General features: G+C 44.5%; 1 protein-coding gene across 2 annotated transcripts; it reads right to left on the bottom strand.

Annotated features, from left to right (window-relative positions):
- Positions 1–1,425: 1,425 nt before the first annotated feature.
- Positions 1,426–23,088, bottom strand: KLHL6 (kelch like family member 6). Of its 2 annotated transcripts, XM_075507462.1 has the most exons (8): positions 22,891–23,035; positions 22,736–22,811; positions 17,491–17,656; positions 11,488–11,937; positions 8,861–9,098; positions 5,301–5,503; positions 4,127–4,340; positions 1,426–2,423 (listed from the first exon to the last, which is right to left on the bottom strand). In XM_075507462.1, the coding sequence occupies exons 3-8, from the start codon at positions 17,650–17,652 to the stop codon at positions 2,122–2,124; spliced, it is 1,569 nt and encodes a 522-aa protein (XP_075363577.1). In that variant the 5' UTR covers positions 17,653–17,656; positions 22,736–22,811; positions 22,891–23,035; the 3' UTR covers positions 1,426–2,121. The 2 variants fall into 2 exon arrangements, with proteins under 2 accessions (XP_075363577.1, XP_075363574.1); XM_075507459.1 differs by having other exon boundaries at positions 22,736–23,088.
- Between the last annotated feature and the right edge of the window lie 282 nt (positions 23,089–23,370).

The raw sequence follows: 23,370 nt of genomic DNA, 5'->3' as shown, positions 1-23,370 counted from the left end.
GGCTGTTTTCTGTCTGTGCTATGTGGAGTTAAGAATTTGTATTTGGAAGTTTATTGGGACAACGTTTTTCCAAATCAGTGGATTATTTTTTCTCAAGCAAAAAAATGTAAGTTTTGCTACTGATGTCGCGGGGAGAAAATCAGCAACCAGCTCCTGAGGGCTACTGGTTTTTAGGATGATTCCCAGTAGGAAGAACTAGTCAGCTTCAGCAGCCGCTATCGTTAGTTTTGGCAGCAGGTAAAGATACAGAAGTGCAGCTCCTCAAGGGGGAAGGGACACCACCCCCATTCATCCACCTTCTCTGTCCCTGTAGACCAGCCAGTACTGCTAGCCAAGTCAAAGCTGGTAACTGTTCTTCATGAAAACCTTTTGAAATTAAATACTCTTTTTAGAGGGCATTTCTTCATGCCTTCTGAAAAGTAGAGCAGGATGGGATAATCTGGGCCAGCGGGAAATGTAAGAAGTGCTGCACCCTGCAGAATAACAGGAGCATTAAGAAGGAAGAGGACCAATAAAAAAAATAGTTGAAAATGGAAGGACTGTGGGAAGAGTAAGAAAATGTGGGGATTGGCTGGAATTATAGAAGCAAGTTTCAAGGCATGGGGAAATTGCAGAAGAGACAGGATTTCTCACAGTCTTTCTGAGGGAAGGACATGGTGGAGACCCGTTGAGGGGCATGCACCTACCCCACGGGCTGCATCTGTCCTGCTCAGCCTGCGCGGTTGCAGCAGACTCACCAGCATGGTCTGGGGCCCTGCTATGCCGCTGAGCACTCTGGCATTAGTGTGCTGAAATTCAGGAACCCATGTTCTTTTCTCAGCCCAACATGAGAGAAATATTATTTTTAATACTGTATAAGGCAAAAGGAGACGTTACAGAGAGGGAGAGGGGCTGGAAGGAGTCACTGCTCTCTGCTTGGAGAGATTTGTTTTGCACAGTGTTTTCTGTCTTGATTTAATGGTGACTTGGCTCTTTCCAGCAACTAGGCGGGGGGGAGGGACAGGAATATGTTCCCAGCCTTTGGCCAAGAGTGTCCCAGAGTGTCCCGGGCGTGACCTCTTCAATGTTTATTTTTCTTTCTCTACAACTGACCCAGATGCTGGGACTTGAGGCTCGGGCTCTCCTGGCCTGTTGAACATTTGCCCCTTCTGGTACAGCATGTGATGGTCCCAGGAATCAGGCTGGGAACAGTACCTGGAACTGTTTTTCTCTCCAGCAGGCTGTTCTGTCTGTTTGCATTCCAGGAAATCAAAACCCGTGAGAAAAAGCCTGGGAGAGCACTGCCACCCAGTGGGGACGGAGGCAGGGATGTGAGCAGTCGGGGGCACCGGTACACCACAGCAACAGTGAGAGGAAAAGCCCTTCCGGTAGAACAGTAAACCACCCCAGAACAGAACAAAAAGGAAACTAGGTTTTGGTCTGCTTTATTAGAAAACAGCTACAATGAATGTTCAGTGGAACCAGATTAGCGTTCATTTATATTTGCAGCCTATGCAGTCTCTTTCTTGGTAATGACAGCAAGGTTTGCAAACTGAGATGGAATTTTTTGGTCACGCAGAACTGAAAAACTAACGAAGTGTCTTCAAGCAAACAAACAAACAAACAAAACAGTTTTAACTTAATCTAATGTGCCAACCACTGGAAAAAAGCACAGCTTTGGAGGAAATGACATTACATTTCACCAAAGTTACAAATCTTTCATTCCAAAAAGCATCTTCTCTTTTTCACTAGTAGGTGCTGCAAATCCAACTTAACACAATAAATAGTTGAACAAACTTCAAGACCAGGCTGAGCCAGTTCAAGCACATTTCAGGGCAGATACAGCTGGGAAGTAAATTTCCCACCTACACATCACATTTCTTTCCCTGATTGGAGGTATTGTGTTGGCAGGACTAAACTACAGCTGGTCCCTTTGTTTTTCTGTGGAGGGAAGGAATTAAGATAATTTAAGGATATACTGTACAGAGGAAATGCAAGGGCTGAGCATATATACAGATACTCTGTAGAGGACCCTAGTGCCGGTATTTCCATCCACTGCTACCTGCAGCTAAAAAACATCATCATTGCAGTCTGTGCCACAGGGGCATGGAGGTATTGTGTTTCTTTGCAGTTCTCCTACGGTCAGACAGAAACTGCCCCAGGCACAATCCTGCGGATGTGCGTGTAAGACTTCCTGAGGGTGACGCTCCCGTGATGAGACACCCCCCGAGGCAGGACACACTCTTCTGTCAGCTTCTGAGTTTCAGGGTCCCAGCACAGCACTGTCGCAATGACTTCGTTCTTTTCATCTCGGCCCCCGGTGATAAACAGCTTGTTGTTGCACGGAGAAATCCCACAACTGGCTCTCTCATGGGTGAACTGAGTCACCAGGCACCATGTGTCTTCCTCGGGGCTGTAGGAGTAGAGTGCTTTCATTGCCCCACCTGGAGAGGAAATGGATATCAGTTTGCACCGGCCATTCCTGTAAGAGATTTTAGCTAAACCACCCACTTCAACAAGGCTCCATTCCTGACATTCGTAAGAATGATTTATGCCCCAAAGCTAAGAAGAAACAAGGTCACAGGATACTTTATTGTTTTGAAAGCCAGATCCGCAGAAGGCCACTTATTGTTCATAAGGCTGTGGAATTTAAGGCCAGAACACAAACTGCTATGGTCATGCAGTGTGAGCACAGCGCACCCAGCAACAGACCTTTCTCATACACGCTGCTTCAGCTAAGGACACAACTTTAGAAAAATACAATCTTGTTTAGAAGAGCTTAGATCATGAAGGACTAGGTGTGGTAAGCTGTCACCATTAGAAATGGGTACATGATTGTTTCACTGACTCCTCTAATGTCAGTGTCCATGTACTCATTAAACCTTCTTCTGCCTGGAGCTGGCTATTTTCAGAAGTCCATTCCTTGTTTAGGGGTTTGTCAGACTGAACTCGTAATCTTCGTATGGGTAAGCTAAACAGAGAGTGACCTTCAGTTTCTCCATGTTTCCCAAATCTGCAGTGATTCTTGAAACCTTCTGTGCAACTTTTCCAGTTTTGCAGAGTCCTTTTCTTTTGAAAAATAGTCAATACCTCAGTACCCAAGAAAGGCTATGGAAATATATTCCCTCCTGAGAGTACCAACAGCGGAATGGTTCTTATTCTGAAATTTGCAGGGACTGGGTCTGTCTTCAACTGTATAGAATAGGGCTGGGGAAACCTTGAAGCCATGGTCTTATTGATGAGTTGCAACAATGCCTGGCATCTTACCTGTTGGCAAAGTGAGCATTTATCTATTGTAGTTATAATAAATATTGGTTTTGACAATACTAATCCAGTACTTCAGGGGTGATCAAGTTACTGTGAGGTGACTTAAGTTTTATTTCCCAACTGGAGCAGACTGAAAACATACACGTTAGTTACCGTGATTCATCTGGCAGTTGGTAATTCATCGGTCTGGGTAATTTGATTGCTTTGGATGCAGTAACCAAATGCTGTTTTATCTTTTAAACCTCAGGTGGGGCTGATTTCTATCCAGATTGAACTAGATTTGTTTCTCAGATAGGGAAACAATAGGTTTACTGGTGAAAGATGCTGAATGAATGTAACTGGAGTATTGTGTCAAATTTTATCGGGAGTTATATCAGCTAGCCCGTAAGTCATGCCTTCTCTTTCTGTCTCTCATCTTGTACGAAGAGGGTGATGTCAATCCCTGTGCTGAGGAGAAGCACAAGGTATTTACATGCATACAAGGTGCACACACACATATATATATGTGCACACACATGCACATTATAAGTCTCCCTTCAGGTTCCCTTCAGAACACCATTTACTATTTGGTGATAACCTGGCTCTATGCCAGCCCTCAGCACCATATTCATTATACTGCTTTAAGTTGCTTTAAGGAGGCTTTAAGTTGTCTCTGGGCTAGCTGCAGCTTTCCAAGATACCTACCATGCTAACAGGGAGTTTGACTTGGTGACTTTTCACTACTGTTTGTGAATGTGCTGGATTCCCATCCCTCACTAAGCTTAATAGGAAGAGCCCTCTGACCATTTAATTACACTCCATCGAGTTTGTGGGTAAAACTAAGACACAGAAACAAGCCCTGCTGTGTCTAGACAAGAAGGAGCATTAATGCTTCACCTACCCACAACATAAATGTGATCACGGAAACTTGCGGCATTGATGCATTTGGCTTCTACTGGCATGGCAGCTTTCAGGCTCCACGTGTTGGTCGCAGGGTCATAGCACTGAGTCTTGTCCGTGGCCAGCTTCCCGTTGGGTCCTCCCCCGATCACATAGAGTTTCTTCTTGTAGCTCGCTGCTGCAAAGGAGCTTACATTGACCATGAGGGGAGCAGCCTGTGTGACCGTAAAAAATCATTAGTAACCATTTTGATTTCAAGTAGTCAGACTGATGCCTATGGAGTGGGAGCCCATGGGTTAAGTCCGTCTTCCCTTTTAAGATGATCAGTAGGGTTCAGAAGATGACATTTCTAGGGATAAGGGAAAAGTATGTTTCAGCTTTTTCTTAAGACTGTAAACCCCTTAATAAAAGTATGCTCTGTTCAAATGCTGTTATTAAAATTACATTGTCAACAATTCAAAAGCTAGGAAATGTCAGAAATGCCCCAAATCTGCTTTACATACTTATGTACACTGAAAAAAAACACAAGAAACTTGTTCGTACTGATCTTTCCACTTGCAGCTGTGATTGTTAGATTCCTCTGCATTGCTTTGTATCATCTAAAAACTAGGGTTTGTATCTGCCATTATGATGCCTAATCTCATTAATTTCATGGATTAATTGGCTGCCTACTACTCTCCTCATTGCTTGAAGTACAGTTAGTAGAATTGGGTTTTTTCCATTCTGTTTACCTTGAAACCTATATTTTCAACTTAAATGTATAACCCATACCATATATAATGCACAGGTTGATATACACATTATATATATATATATATATATATATATATATATATATAATGTATCAGAGCAGTAGTTTTCAGCCTGTGCTCTGGTTCATGTATATTATGTTCTTACTCACTGATTTATGGACTACTAGCTTTAAAAGCCAATGAAGAAAAGGAAAGTTAGGCATTAGATATCTCCCAGGCAATGCTTGGCAGGCAGTCCTGTGATTTTCACTTTCTGAAGGATAGATATTTCTACAGAAAAATTATTTAGGGTTTTTACAGACCAGAAATACTGAAAAGAGTTGTACTAGATCGTGTCTTGTTCATTTTTACAATTCAAAGCCCTAACATTTTCTGATTAAAATGTTCCAAATGAGTAAAATGTTATGTGATGCAGTATCTTACCTCTGACCAGCAGTTATGAAAGGGATCATATGCTTCCATGCTGTTGATTCTCTGCATGCCATCGAACCCTCCAATGACATATACTTTGCCACCCAACACAGCCATTTTATGCCTCCATCGCCCAATATTTAGATACTCAATTTGTATCCATTTGTTGATGGAGGCATTGTATTTCCAGACATCATGCTTTGTTTCTTTGCCACCTGCAGTGTACATGACACATGTAAATATGACAGCATAGCTTGTATTTACTCAAAATCTCCAATATGTTTAAATTTTAAAATGTTCTCTCACAATAGAAAATAAATAATTGATCCTTATTATTAGCTTCTTAATTACCTACACCAATGGCCTGGCCCTGTTATACAAGAAGAAAATTTCTGCATTTAGTTTACTTAATAGTGAAGGAAACTCTGAACAATTTCTACAGCCAAATATTCAATAAAGATAAATCTCTGTTCCCCACACCCTTTCATTTTAACCACTTCCATTTTAATATTGAGTGAATGACCAACTACACACAGCATGGTGATATGCAGGAGATTTTTGTGCACCACCAGAGCTTTGCAGGGTGCTGGGAAGTAACAAACAACCATGATTTAAATAAGATAGCGGAGGATGCTGCCGTTGGTAGTGCCAAATCCCTTGAAGACAGGCCTGCACTAGGGAACTGCCAGTTTGCATGGGGTAGATCCAGTCAGCTAGCCTAGTGGTTACATCGTAAAATAGAAGACTTGACTCTGAACTCCTAATCGATAGTAGTCCTGCATGACATGTTAGAAGTTGTACTATTCAATCTTGGGACCATATGGCTGGGATCTCGTTTTTGTACCTCTCCTTCTGATCTCTTTCTCTACTGACTTGGATTTGCTTCATATTTACAGATTGAAATTCAGAACTGGACCCTGCAAACTCATTCTAGAGCTGACTTGCAAGTGAATCTTTACTCATGCTAAAGCAGAGAGCAGAATTTTAAATAAGCACTTTTGTTTGCATATAATTTTTGGTGTAACTGCAATACAAATTGAACTAGTTAAGCCTGAAACTGCATTTACAGAGTGAGTAGCTTATTCCATCATCTGCAACCTGATTAAATATTTGTTTCACTGGTGAATATACTGAAAAGAGAATTCATATTCCATTGAGAAAGTGTCTGCCTTCATTGGTATTCTGTACTGCAGCCAGATCACTGCAAAGTGATGGAGCTCATCTCTGAGCCAAATAGCAGATTGAATAGGAGATAATTAGCATGCTAGAAAGAGTCGTTTGTAATGCTTTTGTCTCAGTATTTTTCACATGTATGCGTTGAATTTTATTTGCACTCAAATAGATGAAGTGGCTGAAGGGCCTGAATGCAGCATTCATGGTTACAATGGGGCTGAGAGACTGCAGGTGTTCCCCTTACCCTCCCTTGAAATTTCCCTTTTACATGAGCTTGTTCTTTCCTGCACAGGGTGAAACTCTGGTAGGAGCCTGTGCTGGACAGGGCAGGTGAATTTTCTGCACATTGGGGGCAGGGAGAGATTTTTGAGAGAACTGAAGGTTTATTTTGTTTCTATTCTTTCTCTAGACCACAGTTCTTTCTAATTTGAGGAAAAAATGTAACTAAATTAGTAAAAGTAGCAGAATGAGTGATAATTCATGTCATTTTTAGCTACACTACAAAGGCAGTGTTTCAGTCCATCCAGTTGAAGCATTTAAACTGTTCAGGGAAATAGCAATCTAAAAGTAGTCATAATCTTGTGCAAAGAACTTTCCTATTGTTCAGATGCTAAAGGAGCAGGCAAGACTCCAAACTGTACCTAGATACCAAGCGAAATGAGCACATGGGAGTGGAGGTCAAGTTAGCGAAGAACCAAATTGCAGGAACTAAAAGAAAGAAAACAAGAGTAGAAGGACATGCAGGAGGAGGCAGATATTTAATTGGGATTAAGCCACTAATAATTTGGTTTAGCTGGAAAGAAACTACTGACTTTGGTCCACTCAGCTCTTTATTTGGGTGGGAAGGGTGAAAAGCAGATAGGAGAAAGGCTAAGACAGAATGGAAGGAGGGAGTCAATGATAAGAAATTAAGCAGAGAAGAAAGAAAGAGGACCTGTGAGAATAGCAGCAAGAGGAAAGCCCGCTTAGACTCACCATAGCAGGAGAGGTGTTAGCCTGGCCTAGAGGTAGCCTGGATAGAGCACAGAAGAAAAGCGGAGAGGAGACACTGGAAAAGATGTCAAGAATAAGAGCAAGTGAAAAGCCTGTGACCTTGAGAAAGAGGAAAGGGGAAGAGATTAAAGGCAAATGGAAAAGAGACCTCTCAACTCAAGGGTGTTTGACTTAGGTTCCCCTCTACAGCTACCTTTTAACAGAGGATCTGCCACAGGGGTAAAAAGGGGTAACAGGGTAAAAAGAAACTCCCTATAGTGGGCTGAAAGGCAAAACCTCCTTTATTTCTAACTAGGGAAGGAATAATCTAATTCTTATCCCAGGATAAAGATTTAATAAACTTTAAATTGGAATGAGGTGATAAAAATACGTGGATTCCCAAAAGGGAGAATGCAATGGAAGATATTTGAATAAAGGCAATAGACCACTATTCGTACTTAAGCAAAGCATTCACACTTTAGCCCCCCCTCCTCCTTTCTGCTGTCCTGTTTTAAGTGAACATAGAATTCGGTGGATGATTTTCTGGGAAAAAGTGTCCTACCCATGGAGGCACTGCTCTGTATCATGGTCTGTAACATGACAGTGATTATCAGCTTGCTATCACTTTTCCTTTGGAAAGCAGAACAAGATCATAAAACTTGTTTTTGACAGGCCATCAAAACCAGCTGTCAAACTGACTAGCAAGCTTGAGTTTAACCTTTTTGATAATCAAAGTAAAAACTCTGTAACTCCAGGATCAAACCCCTACATGGAGCTCAATTGTATTTGCGTGGGAAGTTAAATATGCCTCCTGAAGCTCTCAGGATGAGGGCCTGCGAATGTTATGTTCAGACCCATGCTGTGTGTCTGGACCATTGGGTTTCATCTGGCTTTGACTGCTGTTAGCAAGTGGGCACTTCTGGAATCCTGCCTGATGCGCTGTTGCAGTGCTCCTGAAAGTGCAGTTTTCAGGTAGCAGCCAAACAGCAGTAACTGTTCCCTGCAGGCTCTTGACTGATCCTTGCAGAATGAGTCAGATTCTGGCAGGATTTTGCTTATGCATGTAGAGCTGCAAATGGACTTGTTACAAGAAGATGCTGGAGCAATTATTCTTCATTTTATGTTTGGTAAACTGTTTCTAGGGACCCTTCTGTGATCACAGTCACTGAGTGTTTAGGGTGCTGCACACAAGTAACCATGCATATAGTTTAATATTGTTTGAAAAGGAATCCTGTGCTAAAACCAGGGCTAGGCTGTGTCCTCACACATCCAGTGCTTCTCTGGAGCCTGTTCAAAACCAAAGCATTAGGAATACCTGTAGTGCTTAATTCTCCTAAAGCTGCCTCGAGCATGCTCTCGATAAAAGCTGGAAATAATTGTGAGAACCCTCTGCTCCCCTCTTCCACTCCCAATGTCTTGTTTCTTACCCGATATGTAGACTTCATTTTTTAGCGTAATGCATGCAAACTCCACCCATTTTTTATTCTCATTCTCCGTCTCCTGCTCTGTGATTGGTAATTTTGCTACTTCCAGGCGGCTTCGCCTCAAAGGATCCAGGCAAGTCACTTCTGCTACAAACTTCTCATCTTTTGTACAGCCCCCTATGATCATAAACACCTCAGACTGGAACTCGTGCATCCTGGGCTTGGTTCTTTCTGTAATAATCTAAATGCAAGCAAGACAGAGTGAGTACACAGGGCACTTACACCTACAATTACAGAAAGGTCTGGTGACCTTTTTTCTGATTACCTGTTTTGCAAATCACAACTGGCTTACATCAGCTGAACCAATTATCAAATGCTCTCCCAGTTGCAAGCCTGGAAAGCACCCTAGAAGCATTCAGTAGAGATTGCTGTACCGTTCTTTCAGCAGGATTTCTCCAACACTGGACTTAGTTGCTTTTGCCTCCCCACTAGGATCCTTTCCAGGATCCAGAATTCCCAGGGTGGCACCAAGAGCTATGAAGGTGAGCACTAGTGACAAGGCTGGGTGCATGTGAGGCAGCTGAAAAGGACAGGTTTTATTTGGGCTGACAGAGTGAGGGCAAGGTAGGAGGGCCCAAGGTTTGTGTATGCCCTGGGGAGCTTGGGGAGAGCAAGACTGCAGTTAGCGCTAGCAGAAAATAAGTGCTCCCATTATTTGTCCTGAAGAGATACATTAAAAAGTCAAAGCAACAACAGTTCTCAACTGTGGGGGTTTTTACTTGTTTCTTTGCTTATAAGCCTTAATTTTAAGCCAAAATTAGAAGATTTACTTAAAGCCAGCACCAGGCTCTGAAACATGGTTAGCTCTTAATTTACTGCCTGTTGGCTCATTTTATTGACCAGGTCTTTGTTTCAGGGATGCTGGAAAAAGTCACTTCCCAGGCAGATGTTCACCAGGAACAAAGAATGCAGGGGGTGCTTGGAAACTTGTGTTTTGCAGAGGAAATACATGCAAGCAAGTGGAAATGAGTGCGTTAGTGTCCTGAGGTATGCCGGCTCTATGCTGAAGGATAGAGGGAATAACCTTCTTTATTCTCCCCCACCTCCCAATTTTTCATACTGGAAGAAATGCAGTGGAAAAGGCGTGGGGAGCACATAAAGTTATTCCTCTGCTTATGCTGTATCACAGGGCATTTGCCAATTCGCAGACCCTCGAAGTCTGCCGGGAGAGGTCTGCACTCCCCTGCAGTAATTGCCGTTGTTACCTTCTGCATGCCCCGGAGAAGCACTCCGTGGACTCACAGGTTAAATGCTGTGACAGTAGGCAGCTTGCTCACAGTTTTACTTCGCTTTCTACTTTTAACATGTTTCTATAAATTGGCATAATTTATCTATATTAAAAAATATTATTTACACAGACATAAATCTTGTATTTTCCCTATGTTTAGCAAATTATTGGTCAAATTTTTTTAAAACATCTGTCCTAAAACTTGCCAGCTTTCACTATTCTGTTTTTAACCCATCTGTCACCATTGCCAGCCATCAGCCCCAGGGAGGATAGCTGGTAGGGCTGCCTCTGACGGCTGCCCCTTTGAAGATGAGTGCTCAACACTGAGCAACACTCCCTTTATCTATCCTGCGTGGACCTGACAGCAGTGCTGAGTGGGGCAAGGCTTCCTCGAGGAGTTCCCACCAGACTGCCTGGCACTGCCCTGGGTCGTTGTGTACTGTCTTATGCAATCACCGGCACAAAAAGCCCTTGGTCTCTCCCCCCCCTGCCAGTGACACATCCACTGTTAGCGATGGATCCACAACATGCTCCTGAGGCCTCCTGCCTTCCTCTGACTCTCTGACGGAGGAGATACACACATTTCCTCACACGCTTACATACCTTTGCTCCTGTTGTGAAATCTGACCTCCGGTTGCTCTCCCCTCTACCCCATATTTTGGGCCAGGAGATGTGACTGATACCTAACTTTCCAAAGAGTGTCGATGGGCAATTGAAGAACTGGAGATCCACCACAGCCTACCTTGAGCAGGCAGGACAGGACTCAACTGGATGTTAGGATGAACCTGTCTCTTTTGGGTGCAGGGACCTCTGCAAATGAGGAAGATAGGCAGACCTCTCCTCTGGGAGGAGACTTTCTTCTTCACAGGAGATTCTCTCTTTCTGAAACATTTCCCTCCGTAAGTAACAGATGGAGATGTTACATATTCAGGTTTGAACGAGTCATTACAGTTTAGTGGGAAAAGTATTCTTCCTTTCCTAGGCTTGAAATAATAGCTAAGAGGGTGAGGTGTCAGGAGTAACACCATTTGCCTTTTTACTAGGGAAGTCACCTGGGGTCTTCGTTTAGCTGTGGAAGTGTGCGTATGAAGGGTCGAGCTCAGATGTTCATAAACGGGAAGCTGTACACTTCGTTTTAACACAACCTACCAAAAGCTTCTAAACTCTCTAAATCATCAGGATAACTGGTGAGGACCACCTTGACTTTTCAGTAGCACCAGTTAGTGAAACTTCAGTGGGAGTACCTTTTTCTGCCTTGTGGTACTGCTCCTTCCAATGGGATTTTTGAGCAGAAGCATGAGACATTTAGAAAGAGCAGCAAATACCTTCCTTTTTTACTCACCTCATTACCTGACAGATGGTACATTCTTGCTTCCTGGAGCAAAGGAAAGACATCTGGACACTGTCTAATGAGTTGATCAGCTTCAACAGTCTCTACAAAATACCAGGGGTCCAAGAGGGGCAGCCGGACATTCTCCAGCACATACGGCAGGAGAGGAAACCTTTCCGACTCCTTGTAACGAACCCAGTTCATTACAGTTTCGAACACCTGTGCCTCTTCCGTGACGTAGAGGTCATCACTCTTCAGCGTGCTGCAGAGAATGTCGGCTGGCAGGTCCAGGAACTCCTCGTAGTTCAGGACCTGGGTGAAGTTCTGGATAATGTAGTTCTGCACTTGTTGTTTCAGACTGTGCAGGGAGTGGGCGTCAGCCAGCCTCAGGATGCCAACGCAGTTCTCTGGCTGGAGGGCTTCGGTGAGAAAACTGGCACAAGCATCTACCATGCGAAGGAACTGTGGACAGAAAAAGCATGTATAAGCACAGAGCGGTTATTTATATGACTGTATCACAGGAGAGTTATGGAGCTTTGGGGCTGGGTCCCAACCAAGCCATGCGCAGTAAAGCAAAGAGCTGGGGGAGACAAGAAATCAGTCATACGAGGACAGGTATCTCCCAGAATCTGCAGTCTGAAATGAAAATTTCTTCCTCCCACTGTTTTTTCTCCCTCTGCATCCGTATTGCTCCTTTTCCCTCTTGCAGGACACAGAAGACCTCTGACAGTCATGAATTTTACTTGTTTCACAAAAGTAAAGGCTTTTCTACCATTCCCCTTCCCTCCATGAGATCTCAAAGCACTAGCAACCATGGAGTTACAAAGCACAAATAAGGTCCCCAGGCTTCATATGTGCTTACCCTCCTTCATCTTGCATGTCAGCTCAGATTGACCAGAACAGGGTCTGGTTTTGGAGTGCAGGTGGCTCCAGTGTCTGCATTTATGCTCCCACCATCCAAACTCTGAATGTGTCTGAGGCCTTGCAAATGGTGGAAAATGAGTGCTGGCGTCTGGGAGGTTTGGGCCAAAGTGCAGCCCCTCCAGAGTGTATGGGCATGCTGTCCTGTACTGGGGAATGTGGCAGGAAGAGACTGACCATCAGCGAATCTTTGAGTTCCCTGACAGCCAGGATTGTCTGGCAAGTGTCTGTTGTGGGGGAGGCCTTTGGAGGTTTTAGTGACCTTTGTTTTCCTTGTCATCACCATTGGTTCAAAAGAACATAGATTTGCATTTTACACACAAAGTCTGCTTAATCAAAGAACTTCCCGTGTTTGCATTCAATAGGGCATCACAACTATTCTCATTCATTTCCTTTGCACAGTAGCCCCACCTGAGGGTCCCAAATGTGCAGATCCTGGACCACAGATGTCTGCAGGGCATTTGCCATGAACTATGTACGATGTGAGCTGGGCTGCTGGTGATTATTCAGGAACTGGGAAAGAGTTTGGGGTAGAACTGATAAGTTACAGTGCTTCATCCTGGGCTTTCTGTCACCTTTGTGATTTCAGATATGGATAGGGCATCAGTATTTCATGTTGGTTTTGCCACTGAGCAGTGCAGTGACATACAGAAAGATGGGTCAGAACTGATGCTATGCATTTCCGTCCATGCTTTTTGGGTCCTTTTTCCATCCAGCGTCAGCAAGCAAACCATTTTAACTCATTCTGTCCCACTGGGGAAACTTGCACAACAGTAATTTAGGGGCAAAGAGGAAGCGAAACATTTTTAAACACTGTAGTATGTAGATTTGTTTCAGTAATTAGGGTAGAATCTTCCAGACCCATCGGTGTCATGTTGACACATTTAGACTGTTTACCAGAGCTGAGTGATCGCAGATGCTGTGTACAGACTACCTGGTTCCTGTTTTACATTTAGATGTGGTCAAGAGTTTAGAGAAATGCAACTGACTGATGAACAAGGGTACATGAGGTCTCAGAATGTGTTGCTGCCGTTGTGATATAAATATGTGAGCAGCACGCTGTGGCACCACAGCAGAGCTCGGCAGCCCCTCGGTGCCTGCCACGCTCATGTTGCCTGTTCTCTGGGCTAGCACAAGGCTAGCACTTTGAACTCACCAGTGCGTTTCCCTGAGGATCTGAAAGGACACTGCTAACATCAGGTAGTCCTCACACCTGAGGCAGGTAGCCCTTTAAAAGTTGACAGCAACGAGATGCAAAAAACCAAATCTGGGATTTGCCAAGGCCACTTATCAAGTCATCCACAAGTCTGGGAATAGACACCAAAATGACATTCTCACCAGCCTACGGCCCAACCACTGTAGAGTGCTCTAATTATTTATACATAGCGTGTTAAGAGCGAGACTCATGAGATGACACCAGAGGGTTTTCTCCCAGGCGGTGCACACCGGTCTAACGGCCACACGGGCACCACTGATTGTGCTGGGTAGCTGTGTTTGTGGCCAGATGAATGCGGAACTGCGAGGTGTGGGTGTGAGAAACGGTCCCCGCCAAGGGCTTAACCAGAGAGGTCGGACCACTTGGGAGCATATAAGGCAGGACTTTCCCTGGCTGCTGCTCCTCATCTCCATGCTACACTGTCTCCCCACCATGCTCTTCATTTAGAGATGAAAGTCCCCCCCAAAGTCCCCCAAAATTCCTGGGCATGCTTCAGTCAGTCCCATGAGAGCAGGTGACTCAGGAGAGCACCCAGGAGGAAAACATCCCTCAGCCTCTGCTTCATCTGCTCTGATTATTCTTGCAGAGCTCTAAATTTTCTTCTTTCCCTTCTGTGAGTACCCCTCCTAATGCCACCCTAGGCATTTTAAAAGCCCTGTTCCCTGGGAACAGTTTCTTCAATAACTGGGTCCTTCTCCTGATACCCCTCTGAATCCAGGTTCTTACTTGCTAGAGACATCCCATATGCTTACTTGGCCTCCACTTGGCCTTCTCTCTGAATAATAAAATTTATTCTCCCCATTCAAGTCCAGCTTTGATTGAACTGTCTAGTGTAAGCAGTGCCAGCAGCCCTGCCTCCTGCTATAACCCCCAGAAAGGGAAGGGAACAGTGGTTGAAAGGGCTCTTATTCATAATCCCTCTCTGTATGCAGCACACTTCAGGGTCAGATCCTGCACCCTGCAGCTGCGCTGCCCTGGGCCACCAGCTCTGCCTGTGGCTGCAGGGGCAGCGCGTCCCGGCTCAGCAGTAACACCTGCGTCCCAGGGGAGCCCCACGGCAGGGAGCCGGCCGGGCAGCGAAGGGGCACACCGACCCTTGCAGGTGGCTCGCCAGGGAGCTGACAGCTTTCTGAGCCTGTGAGTGGATCCCCGACCTGGAGCGGCCCAGAAGCCCTTCGTTAGCAAATCACGCCTTCTTGGCTGGCATTGCGCAGTGGCTGCAGTGTAACTACCGCTGTCCTATGACAGCCACCCTGTCCGTTCACTACTAAGTGGCTACAGGATGGTTTTCAGATAATTGGCAAGGTATTTTCCTTATAGTGTCTTGTTCATGAAAAGTGGATTAACAAATGGATGAGAGGTGCTTTGGGAGTCAGTAAGGCCATCGGGCCGATGGTGCTTCAGCTGTGCTCTGAGCGCAGAGCAGCCCTCCTCTGCTTAGAGCAGTCAGAGTGAGGCTGCTCAGGGGCATCCTCCACTGTTCCCACTGCAGCTGGCATTTCCATGGCAGTGGTCATCACAGCCCTTCTCGACAGTACTGTTTCTTTTACATCTGCTCAGGAGCTTGCTTCCCTCCCACCATCTCTTTGCTTCCACCAAAGCAGCTGATGTGGCCCCTCACCCAAGCCATGCTGAGGGAGTGGGGTAATACAGAGGTTCCTGGGGGGGCAGGAGGGGTGTAAACAGGTCTGAAGGTTGTTGTTGAATTACTACGGGGGAAGCAGAGCTCTCTGCCACAGCCCTGAGAAGCAGCTGAGATCTTGGCCCTACTGAGAGGTGAAAGGATGAGCTGCTCCGCAGGCAGTGTGGGTGGCAGAGGGTGCTGGGCTGGATCCAGGGTAGGCACCAGCCCTGCGAGCATGGTGGCTGGGCAGCCGCCAGCCCAGACACAGGAGGTGACTATTGAACTCATGTTGCAACTGTGCTCTAGGTGGAAAAAATTTGCCTGGGTCACCTCAGGATGAGGCTTAGCTGTTCAGCAGCTCCCTGTTCCAAACCCTTCACCTGCTTCCCCCAGGAGGAAATCTCTGCGCACAAAGCACACTGCGGCATGGACTTCTGCTCTCTCTGAATTCTTCCACCTCTTCCTGCTGTCAGTTTTGGCTGCATTTGGTCAAAACTTATTGGAAGGGACTAAAGGAAGGCATAATTATGTAAAACTTTTTCAAAAATAGTTTCTAGAGAAAAGTGGAATATCTATATTGGAATATCTAGAGCTGTGCAAGTTATTTCTTTTTTGGTTCTTTGTCAAGTCTGAGAGATTGAAAAGAGGCACTGCCAAAAATTGTTGCTAGTCAGATAAAAAAGTTCTATTTGGAATTTGGTTTTCTCACATGTCATTAATTGGAAGGGAAAGGATTTCCCAAACAATAATGTTACAATAAATTGCAGAATTATTCTTTTCAGCTGTTGATATATTGAAATGAAACATTTGACTCTTTCAACTGTTTCTGTTTGTTCTTCGGCATAAATAGCAGAGACAAGCTGGCAGAACGCTAGTAGTTACTAAATCTTTTTTACACAAAACACATTTTCAGCCAAAAACCTCACCTGTGTATAATGTGAGGCTTTAAGTCCTTATAAATCTTGATAGTATCCAAGACCGTTGCATTAAGACTTGAGATCGCTGCTTTTAGTTGAACATTCATGGTTTTCTAGGTTTTTGTAGTTTACTGTTCTTGCTCATGGCACCCTCACAATTTTATCATTACTCTAACAGTGTTTGATAGTTTTCTTAAAGCACCAGCCTTGGGAATCAAATTTAATCTTAATTTTAATGAAAAATAGGGAAGAGAAAGGAAAATACATAAGTTTATACCTTTGATGGTTTCAGAAAAAAAAAAAACAACTGAGGAATGATCCAAAGGAAAAAAGGTTCAGAAGAAAACAAAAAGAAGACAGAGAAGCATCTTGAAAATGAACCAAAAGCAACCTTTGAGTGCTACCAGTTTGCAGGATTGGTCTGCTGAAAATGTCAGTAAGTTACTGCACTTCGGCCCCAGGCGACATTAAAGCTACACCAGCTTTTCTGAGTTACCTTGGGGAGCACTTTGTGATAACTTTCCCTTCTCTCCCCACAGCAAGTACCAGCTCTCATTACCCTGCAGGCCACAAGTTCATTTCAGAGCAAAACCTCCCATGTAAGATTCAAGAATCTGAAGTTCATAATGAACCACGATGATTATGGAGTCAGGTGTTTCTTGCCTTCCTTAATGAAAAGACTGGACACACATACACACATTGGCACTTGGCAGGTTATGCTGGTTGCAATTTGTTAGCAATTTGCAGCTTGGTACCAGGGACTGCAATTTGGTAGACCTCACAGGTGATTTACAGGACACGTGAATATCTCATGGACCAAAGGCTGAGTAACGCTGCTCAAGTCTGACTTCCCACAAGTTCCAGGTCATGACTAAAACCCTTTACATCAAGAGTCCTACAAAGGAGGGTGCTAACTTCAGCTGGTGAGCCTCTATCTCAAGGCAATGGAGAGGGAGAGAAAGTTAGCTTCCTGCTCTGGCCAGCCATGCCAGCCATTGCCTACTAACTCTTTTGGGCTGGAGGGTGACCAGCCTTCGCAGGCTGACCTGAACCTTGGGGAGCACTGTCCCAGCAACACAACCCTGCTGCCTGGCAGGTGGCACATGGGAGCAGCTCTTGGAGGCAGACCCTGGCTCTTTGCCTGTTTCATGGCACCCAGCACAGCAGCATTCCAGTACATGGCTGCGACTGCAATTTTTTACCACAATGTAAGTAAATATGAACAAAAATGCTTCCAGAACCCACAAAATCAGAGAATTTTGCAGTGTGTTAACCAGGGTAAGACATGGTTTTGCGAGAGCAACAAGACTGGATCGGTGCATTTGAGTTATCTGTACCTGAAAGAGGCTGGCGGCTTCCAAGACTTTCTGTACGTTTTGCTTTGTGATGAGCATCTTGCTGGTGTAGGTGTAGTCCAAGAGTATATTCATGGTTTCTGCGTCAACTCCTTTAAGTATGATCTTCTCTTCATATTTCTCTCTTAAATCATTGCAGAACATGGCCCTGAAAAGAAAGACGTTTATCTTTTACTGCATTCCAGCCAGGATGAGGCATTCTGAAAACATTTGGTTATATAGATTTCAACACAGAATACTCCGATTGCTTCATATTTTATGCAATTAGTCCTGTAGCAAAGTAACAAGGAAAATCCTTTTGTTGCTTTCATACCCCTTTACTCATGAGTTTGATAAGGCATACACACATGACGGATACGCCAGAGCTGGCCGCTACAGTAGACCTGGAGCTCCATGGCAGCAAAAGGCAGCTAGGCCCTTCCCTGAGTAGTGCTCTGTGTCTGGACTGATGCTGCAGAGCAGTTGTGATGTCTCACCTGCCAGCCTCTTACAGACTCTTACTCTTTCTGTTGCTAGTACAGGCTCAGCTCATTAAGCCCAAACCTCCAAGTCGCTGGCATTCTCCATACTTCGTTAAAACTTAGCACATGTACTTTATATAACCAAGGTCAATACCTCTGTGCTTCCAAGCTGCAGAATGCTGCTTAGACTGAACCCTAAGGGCCAGACCACATCCACATGCCTGATAGACACACCTCTAGGCTTCCCAACATATCTGTGACCCCATTAATACCAGGGATGGGCCAGGAGAGAATGGCTTATGGATTTTCATCTAATTAAGAGGCTGACTTTTCCTCTGCTAAATTTTGGGAGCTTCTCGTAGGAGTGTAGAGTTGGTACCCCTTGGCTAGAGAAGTACTTGAATAATGATGAATTGGAACTACTATTAGCCAGAAAGTGCAGTGATTTCATGCATGTTGATACCACCTCTTCTTTGGTGGATAATACTGCATTTGAAAGGCAACCGCCACACACACCTTTGGGACTAGTCAGATATTTCATGTGGGATATAAATCAGAAGTTTCTTTAACAGCTATTTAAATCCACTTTGCATTGTGATAGCTGCAAGGCAAACACACCTGTCTTCATCTGCATTTTCAATTCATAGTTTTAAGTATTTCTTCCAATGCTTTTGCTTTTATTTAGAAGTTTGATCGGTCTTGTCTTGTTCACTGCATTTAGAGAGTGAGATTTCACATCATTTGGAATCTGGCTCAACAGATTAGAAGTATGTGAGTCCACTTGTAACTGCGTTGGTGAAAAACATGTGCAGATCTAAAGTGTAATTAGAAGCACTGTTTACCCTGCATACCAAGCCCTTCTTTATTAGTCATGTACAATGACAGGACAGTGCAACCTGGGAAGTGGCTAGAGGTCCAAAGTCTTAGGCCATGCTTTTCTCGTAAAAGAAGTGCCAGAATAAAGCCGTCTGATTGACACATCTTACTGGAACCAAGATGTAAATGTTTTTTATTGCAAAGCAGTTAGGCATGGTGAATGGCAAATGGATGGAAGATACCAGCTGCTTGTTGCTCTAAGAGCTACCAGTTCCTCGCTGCAGCAGAGATTTTACAGCAAGAGAGAGCTAGTATTAGTTATGTCAGTGTATAAAACTGCCTTTTGGATAAAGAGACCTAACTTTTGAGCAGGAAACTTGGGCAGAGAAGTTACTTGTCAGAAAAGATGTTCAGCCAAAATTCTCATTTTCCCTTCACTCATCTCAGCTCATTAGAGGCTTTTGATTCATTGCTCTGCTCCATGGTCCAGTTTCTGCTGCCACTGAAATCAGAGTATTTGAAAGGCATTCAGACAAAATGCTCCTTAACTTCAGTGAGCGCAAGACTAGGATTCTCCTTAGCTTCTCTCCCTTTTGGCAGTGTTGATTGTTGTACATTTGGGCCATGCAGGCAAGTGGCCATTTGAAAACATTCTCCCTGGGAATGGGGTTTCAATGCGGAGAGGGAGGTTTGTACAAAACAGCCGTTTCAATTGCACGGGATTGATAGATGCCGAATGCTTCATCTGAATGAGAAATAGGCCGTTGTAGGATGCAGGTGTTGTCTGCTCTTGTTCCTTTTATCTCTTAAACTGGTGACTCCAGTCTTGTATTTAACCATCCCTGTCGGGGAGGTGAGAGCTCTCACTTCCGTCCCACAAAGCCGGAGTGTTTGATGGAGGTCAGTTAGAGATACCCAGCATTACGCCATTGCAAGGCTGCTCAGAAACCAGCCTCGGGATTCTGGTGGAGGCTTTGTGCAGGGATCTTGTCAAACTGCTTTCACCTATCTGTCTCCTAATCTGTGAAACTGCATTTGAGCTGCCATCCACTCCCAATCTCATAGGGTACAGATTCATGTAACATGGCTGCAACCTGCAGAAATCACACGTCTAAAGCACCATGCTCTCCCACCAGTACTCCCCTCTAGAAGGTGGCAGGGCTGAATAGGGCAGTACTGTCCAGGAGAGCTGACTCCTGTAGTGGCCTTCCTTCTGCTCAGATGGAGTAGACCTTGTTCCCACCCTGTGTGCCGACCGGAGGGAACACCCTGATGCCATTCAGGACTGATCAGGCTGAGCTGCTCTCCTGGGGATTAAAATGCTGCTTCTGAACCTTTCTGTACTTACCCAGAGAGGTGTGTGATTATTTTCTCTGGGGCTCTAAATCCTTCAGATGTGGCTACTAATTTTGTTGTCTGTTTCCCTGGTTCCTGTCCCTGTGTAATTCTAAACTAAGCCTTTGAACCAACATTTACTCTAAGAAATGCACATCTGAAGTGAGGGCCCAGGGCCAAATTTAGATACCTAAAAATGGGTAAATTTAGAAAAAACAGGGAGAAATCTCAATGAAATAAATGAGGGGTTGCAGTTTGTGAAGCACTTTTTAAGCATCCACCTACACTGGAGTGCTTGTGCTTGGAATTATGAACCTGACTTCAAACAACTGTGCTGGAGTTTGAGGATGTTCTGGAAAATATTGCTTCAACCTCTCCCAGCCCCATTCTCCCACTACCTTGGGAAGTGCAGGAGTAAAGAACTACTGCTCCACCTTGGTCAGCTTGTATTTCTCTTCTCTGCTTTGTTACCTTCATCCAGGTAAATGGAGAGTTAATGCTTTTATGTCTATAGATGCAGGACGTGTCAGAAGTACTAGTCTATCTACTCTTAAGCAATGCTGAAGGAAGGCCTAGAAGTTGTTAACTTCGTTTAACTGTGTTTAAGTCAGCTGCTTTCTTGCATTATGGCACCCAACGCTCAGGAAGGGGGTTGTGTAACGTGCTGTTGCAGGGGAATGAAGCCCATGACTCACAGGGTCCTTTTGCTTTGCTCCTGTGCACGGGTGTTAGAGGCCCTATAATAGCATGGAAAGTACTCACAGGAGTAGTGTTATTTAAGAATTTCTTCTTTCTCTGGGCCCATGCAGCTTCTAGTGAATTACGGCAAGATGAAACAAGCCACCTTGTGAGTAGCAGAACTAGTGAAGCTCAGTTCCCTGCAGACTTGTGTCCTCCTTTCCCTCTTCACAGTAACCTCAGCTTCCCCTTCCTGAGCCCTCCTCTCTCTCTCGTTATTCCTCTCACACACACTTCGCCATCCCTCGCAGGACACTCAGCTCTGTGCTGGCTGCCTGTATCCAGCCGAGCAAAGGCAGCACACGCTTTGGCTGGTTCTGGGCACTGCATGTGTTGGCTGGCCAGGATACGGTGCTCATTACCCAGCTGAGCACCCTGGAGTCCCAGTCCCAGCATCCCTCCTCTGCCTAGCTACTTGTGGGAACTCCATCAACTTGTGGGAACTTCAGTTTTGAGATTTCCACCCTTTGCCAAACATGATTGAAACTAACCCAAAGAGTTGTGACGAGAAACACTGACAGACAGGCAGACAGTGTGATATAACAAATCTCAACTCCGTGGGAAGCCAGGCCAAACACAAGCACCCAGGGGGGCAGACCCTACGCATGCGTGCAATTGCCTTGGGATGAGATGAACTCCAGCCAGGTATCCCCCTTCCTTCAAAGGGACAGGCTGTAGCTCAGGGCTCAGTGGAAAACCAGCCAACAGTAGTTAGCAGAAAACTGTCTTGCCTGTTTTTAACTGTTGAAGTCCCTTCTGATTGCAGCACCTTTCCTCACAGTGAAAGAGGAATTGTTTTTTTGTCAAAGTATCATTATGTTAATTCTGATTTTAATTTGTGCATCTGTTCTTCCTGCACACAATGCTGGCAAGAAATATTTGGGCATCTCTGCTTGTAGTTGCACGTTTTCACATATGCGATATATATAGTCTATCTGTAGAAATAATACCTATCTCCATATATTCACAGACACAATCTCTATTATGAGATGATAAAAGCAGAACTGTTCTTCCAGGCACTACCAGCAAAGCTTACTAGACTCCATTAAAATTAGCTTTCTGCTCATGTCACAAGTGGTCACAGGTTCTTTTTTCTCATGTTTCCTCTGTAGCTATTCAGTCATCTGACCACTTTAGCAGTAAAAAAAGAAAGAAAAAAAATCCCAGCCATGCAAATGTGATTGTCTAAATGATAATGGAAAATCTGTGTTAAAACCGATACCGAGTTCCCCTGTGTGTCTAAAATTTGTTCATGCTGGCCAGTATTCTCAGATAGACTATCTATTGTAGTACTGAAAGAATGAAAAATTCAAGAGGACCAGAAGGAGGGGGTGAAATGGTAAAATTGCTTTCAAGGAGATACTTCCTATTGCAATTGATTTTCGGTAACCCTAGGAAAGATGGAAAATTCCTTCTCTTTCCTCCTTGACAATTTTATGCAATATATATATTTTTACCACAGAATGGTAATGGGAAAATTATCAAGTTCCACAAACCTACTCCTATCTCAATAAAAATACTGTGTGATCTGAATGAATATTCCTCTTTGCCTGAATCCCAAAGGGACAATACAAGGGGCTACAGATACTTGGTTAAAACACCATTTTCTCATCCACTTGTCTGCCAACCATTCTCTGTTTCTTTGCATGCCTTCAACAGACTTGCTGAGTGCTGGTATCAGAACTCCAGCAAATCCACAACTTGGCACCTGCCTTATTTAAGTTTCCAACTTTAAAAAAAGAGCTGAAAGGTGTCAGGAATTACAGACTCACTGCAAATTTGCAGAGTTTAGCACCCAGTTTACACTCCTTGGAGATCTACAGTTCAAGCCTAAGAAGCAAAGTAAGTTTATTGGTTTTGTTTGTTACATGACTTACCTGAAATAATTGCTTGCTGCAGCAAGGACCACTCGGTGACAGGAGAATTCCCTGCTGTCCACGCACAGGATGACATCTGTAAGGGAATTTTCAAGCCGAAGGTTCTCCAGGCCGTTCTGGAGCACCAGAGAGAGACCCGTATCATCAAACTTGACCTTTTCACCACTTGAGACTTCCACCAGGTCCCCCATTTTCGTTGAACACTCATTGTCCAAAGAGATCTCGGGCTCCTCAGAGCTCTTCTCCAGCGTGTCCCCCATTTTCTGGCCAGCACCGTCTCATTCTGTTGGTGCTTCAATCTAAAAAGAGCTCCTAAGCTTCAGACGAGTCACACTGCAGAAGTTGGGCGGATTTCCTGTCCAGAGGTCTCTGCTTATCTATAGCTGTCACACACACATAACAGGAAGCCTTGCACTTTCTCATCCTGTTAACACAAACAAAGGCTGGGTTTTTTTCAGTGAATTTCAGGCAGTATCAACGTGTTTAGAAAGGACTTAAGATGCCTCTGGATGTGAGAAGATTACAAGTGACAAGGAAGGCCTGCTTCCCACCCTCAAGCCAGTCCCTCGCCGTTATCCGGATCTACTGGTTGTAATGATAGGTGCACCATATGGCTATCAAGTCACTCCTGGCAG

The sequence above is a fragment of the Mycteria americana genome, chromosome 7 (genome assembly GCF_035582795.1).
Source record: "Mycteria americana isolate JAX WOST 10 ecotype Jacksonville Zoo and Gardens chromosome 7, USCA_MyAme_1.0, whole genome shotgun sequence".
Taxonomy (NCBI): domain Eukaryota; kingdom Metazoa; phylum Chordata; class Aves; order Ciconiiformes; family Ciconiidae; genus Mycteria; species Mycteria americana.
Note: the sequence above shows the minus strand (reverse complement) of the source record. Positions and strands in the feature narration are given on the sequence as shown.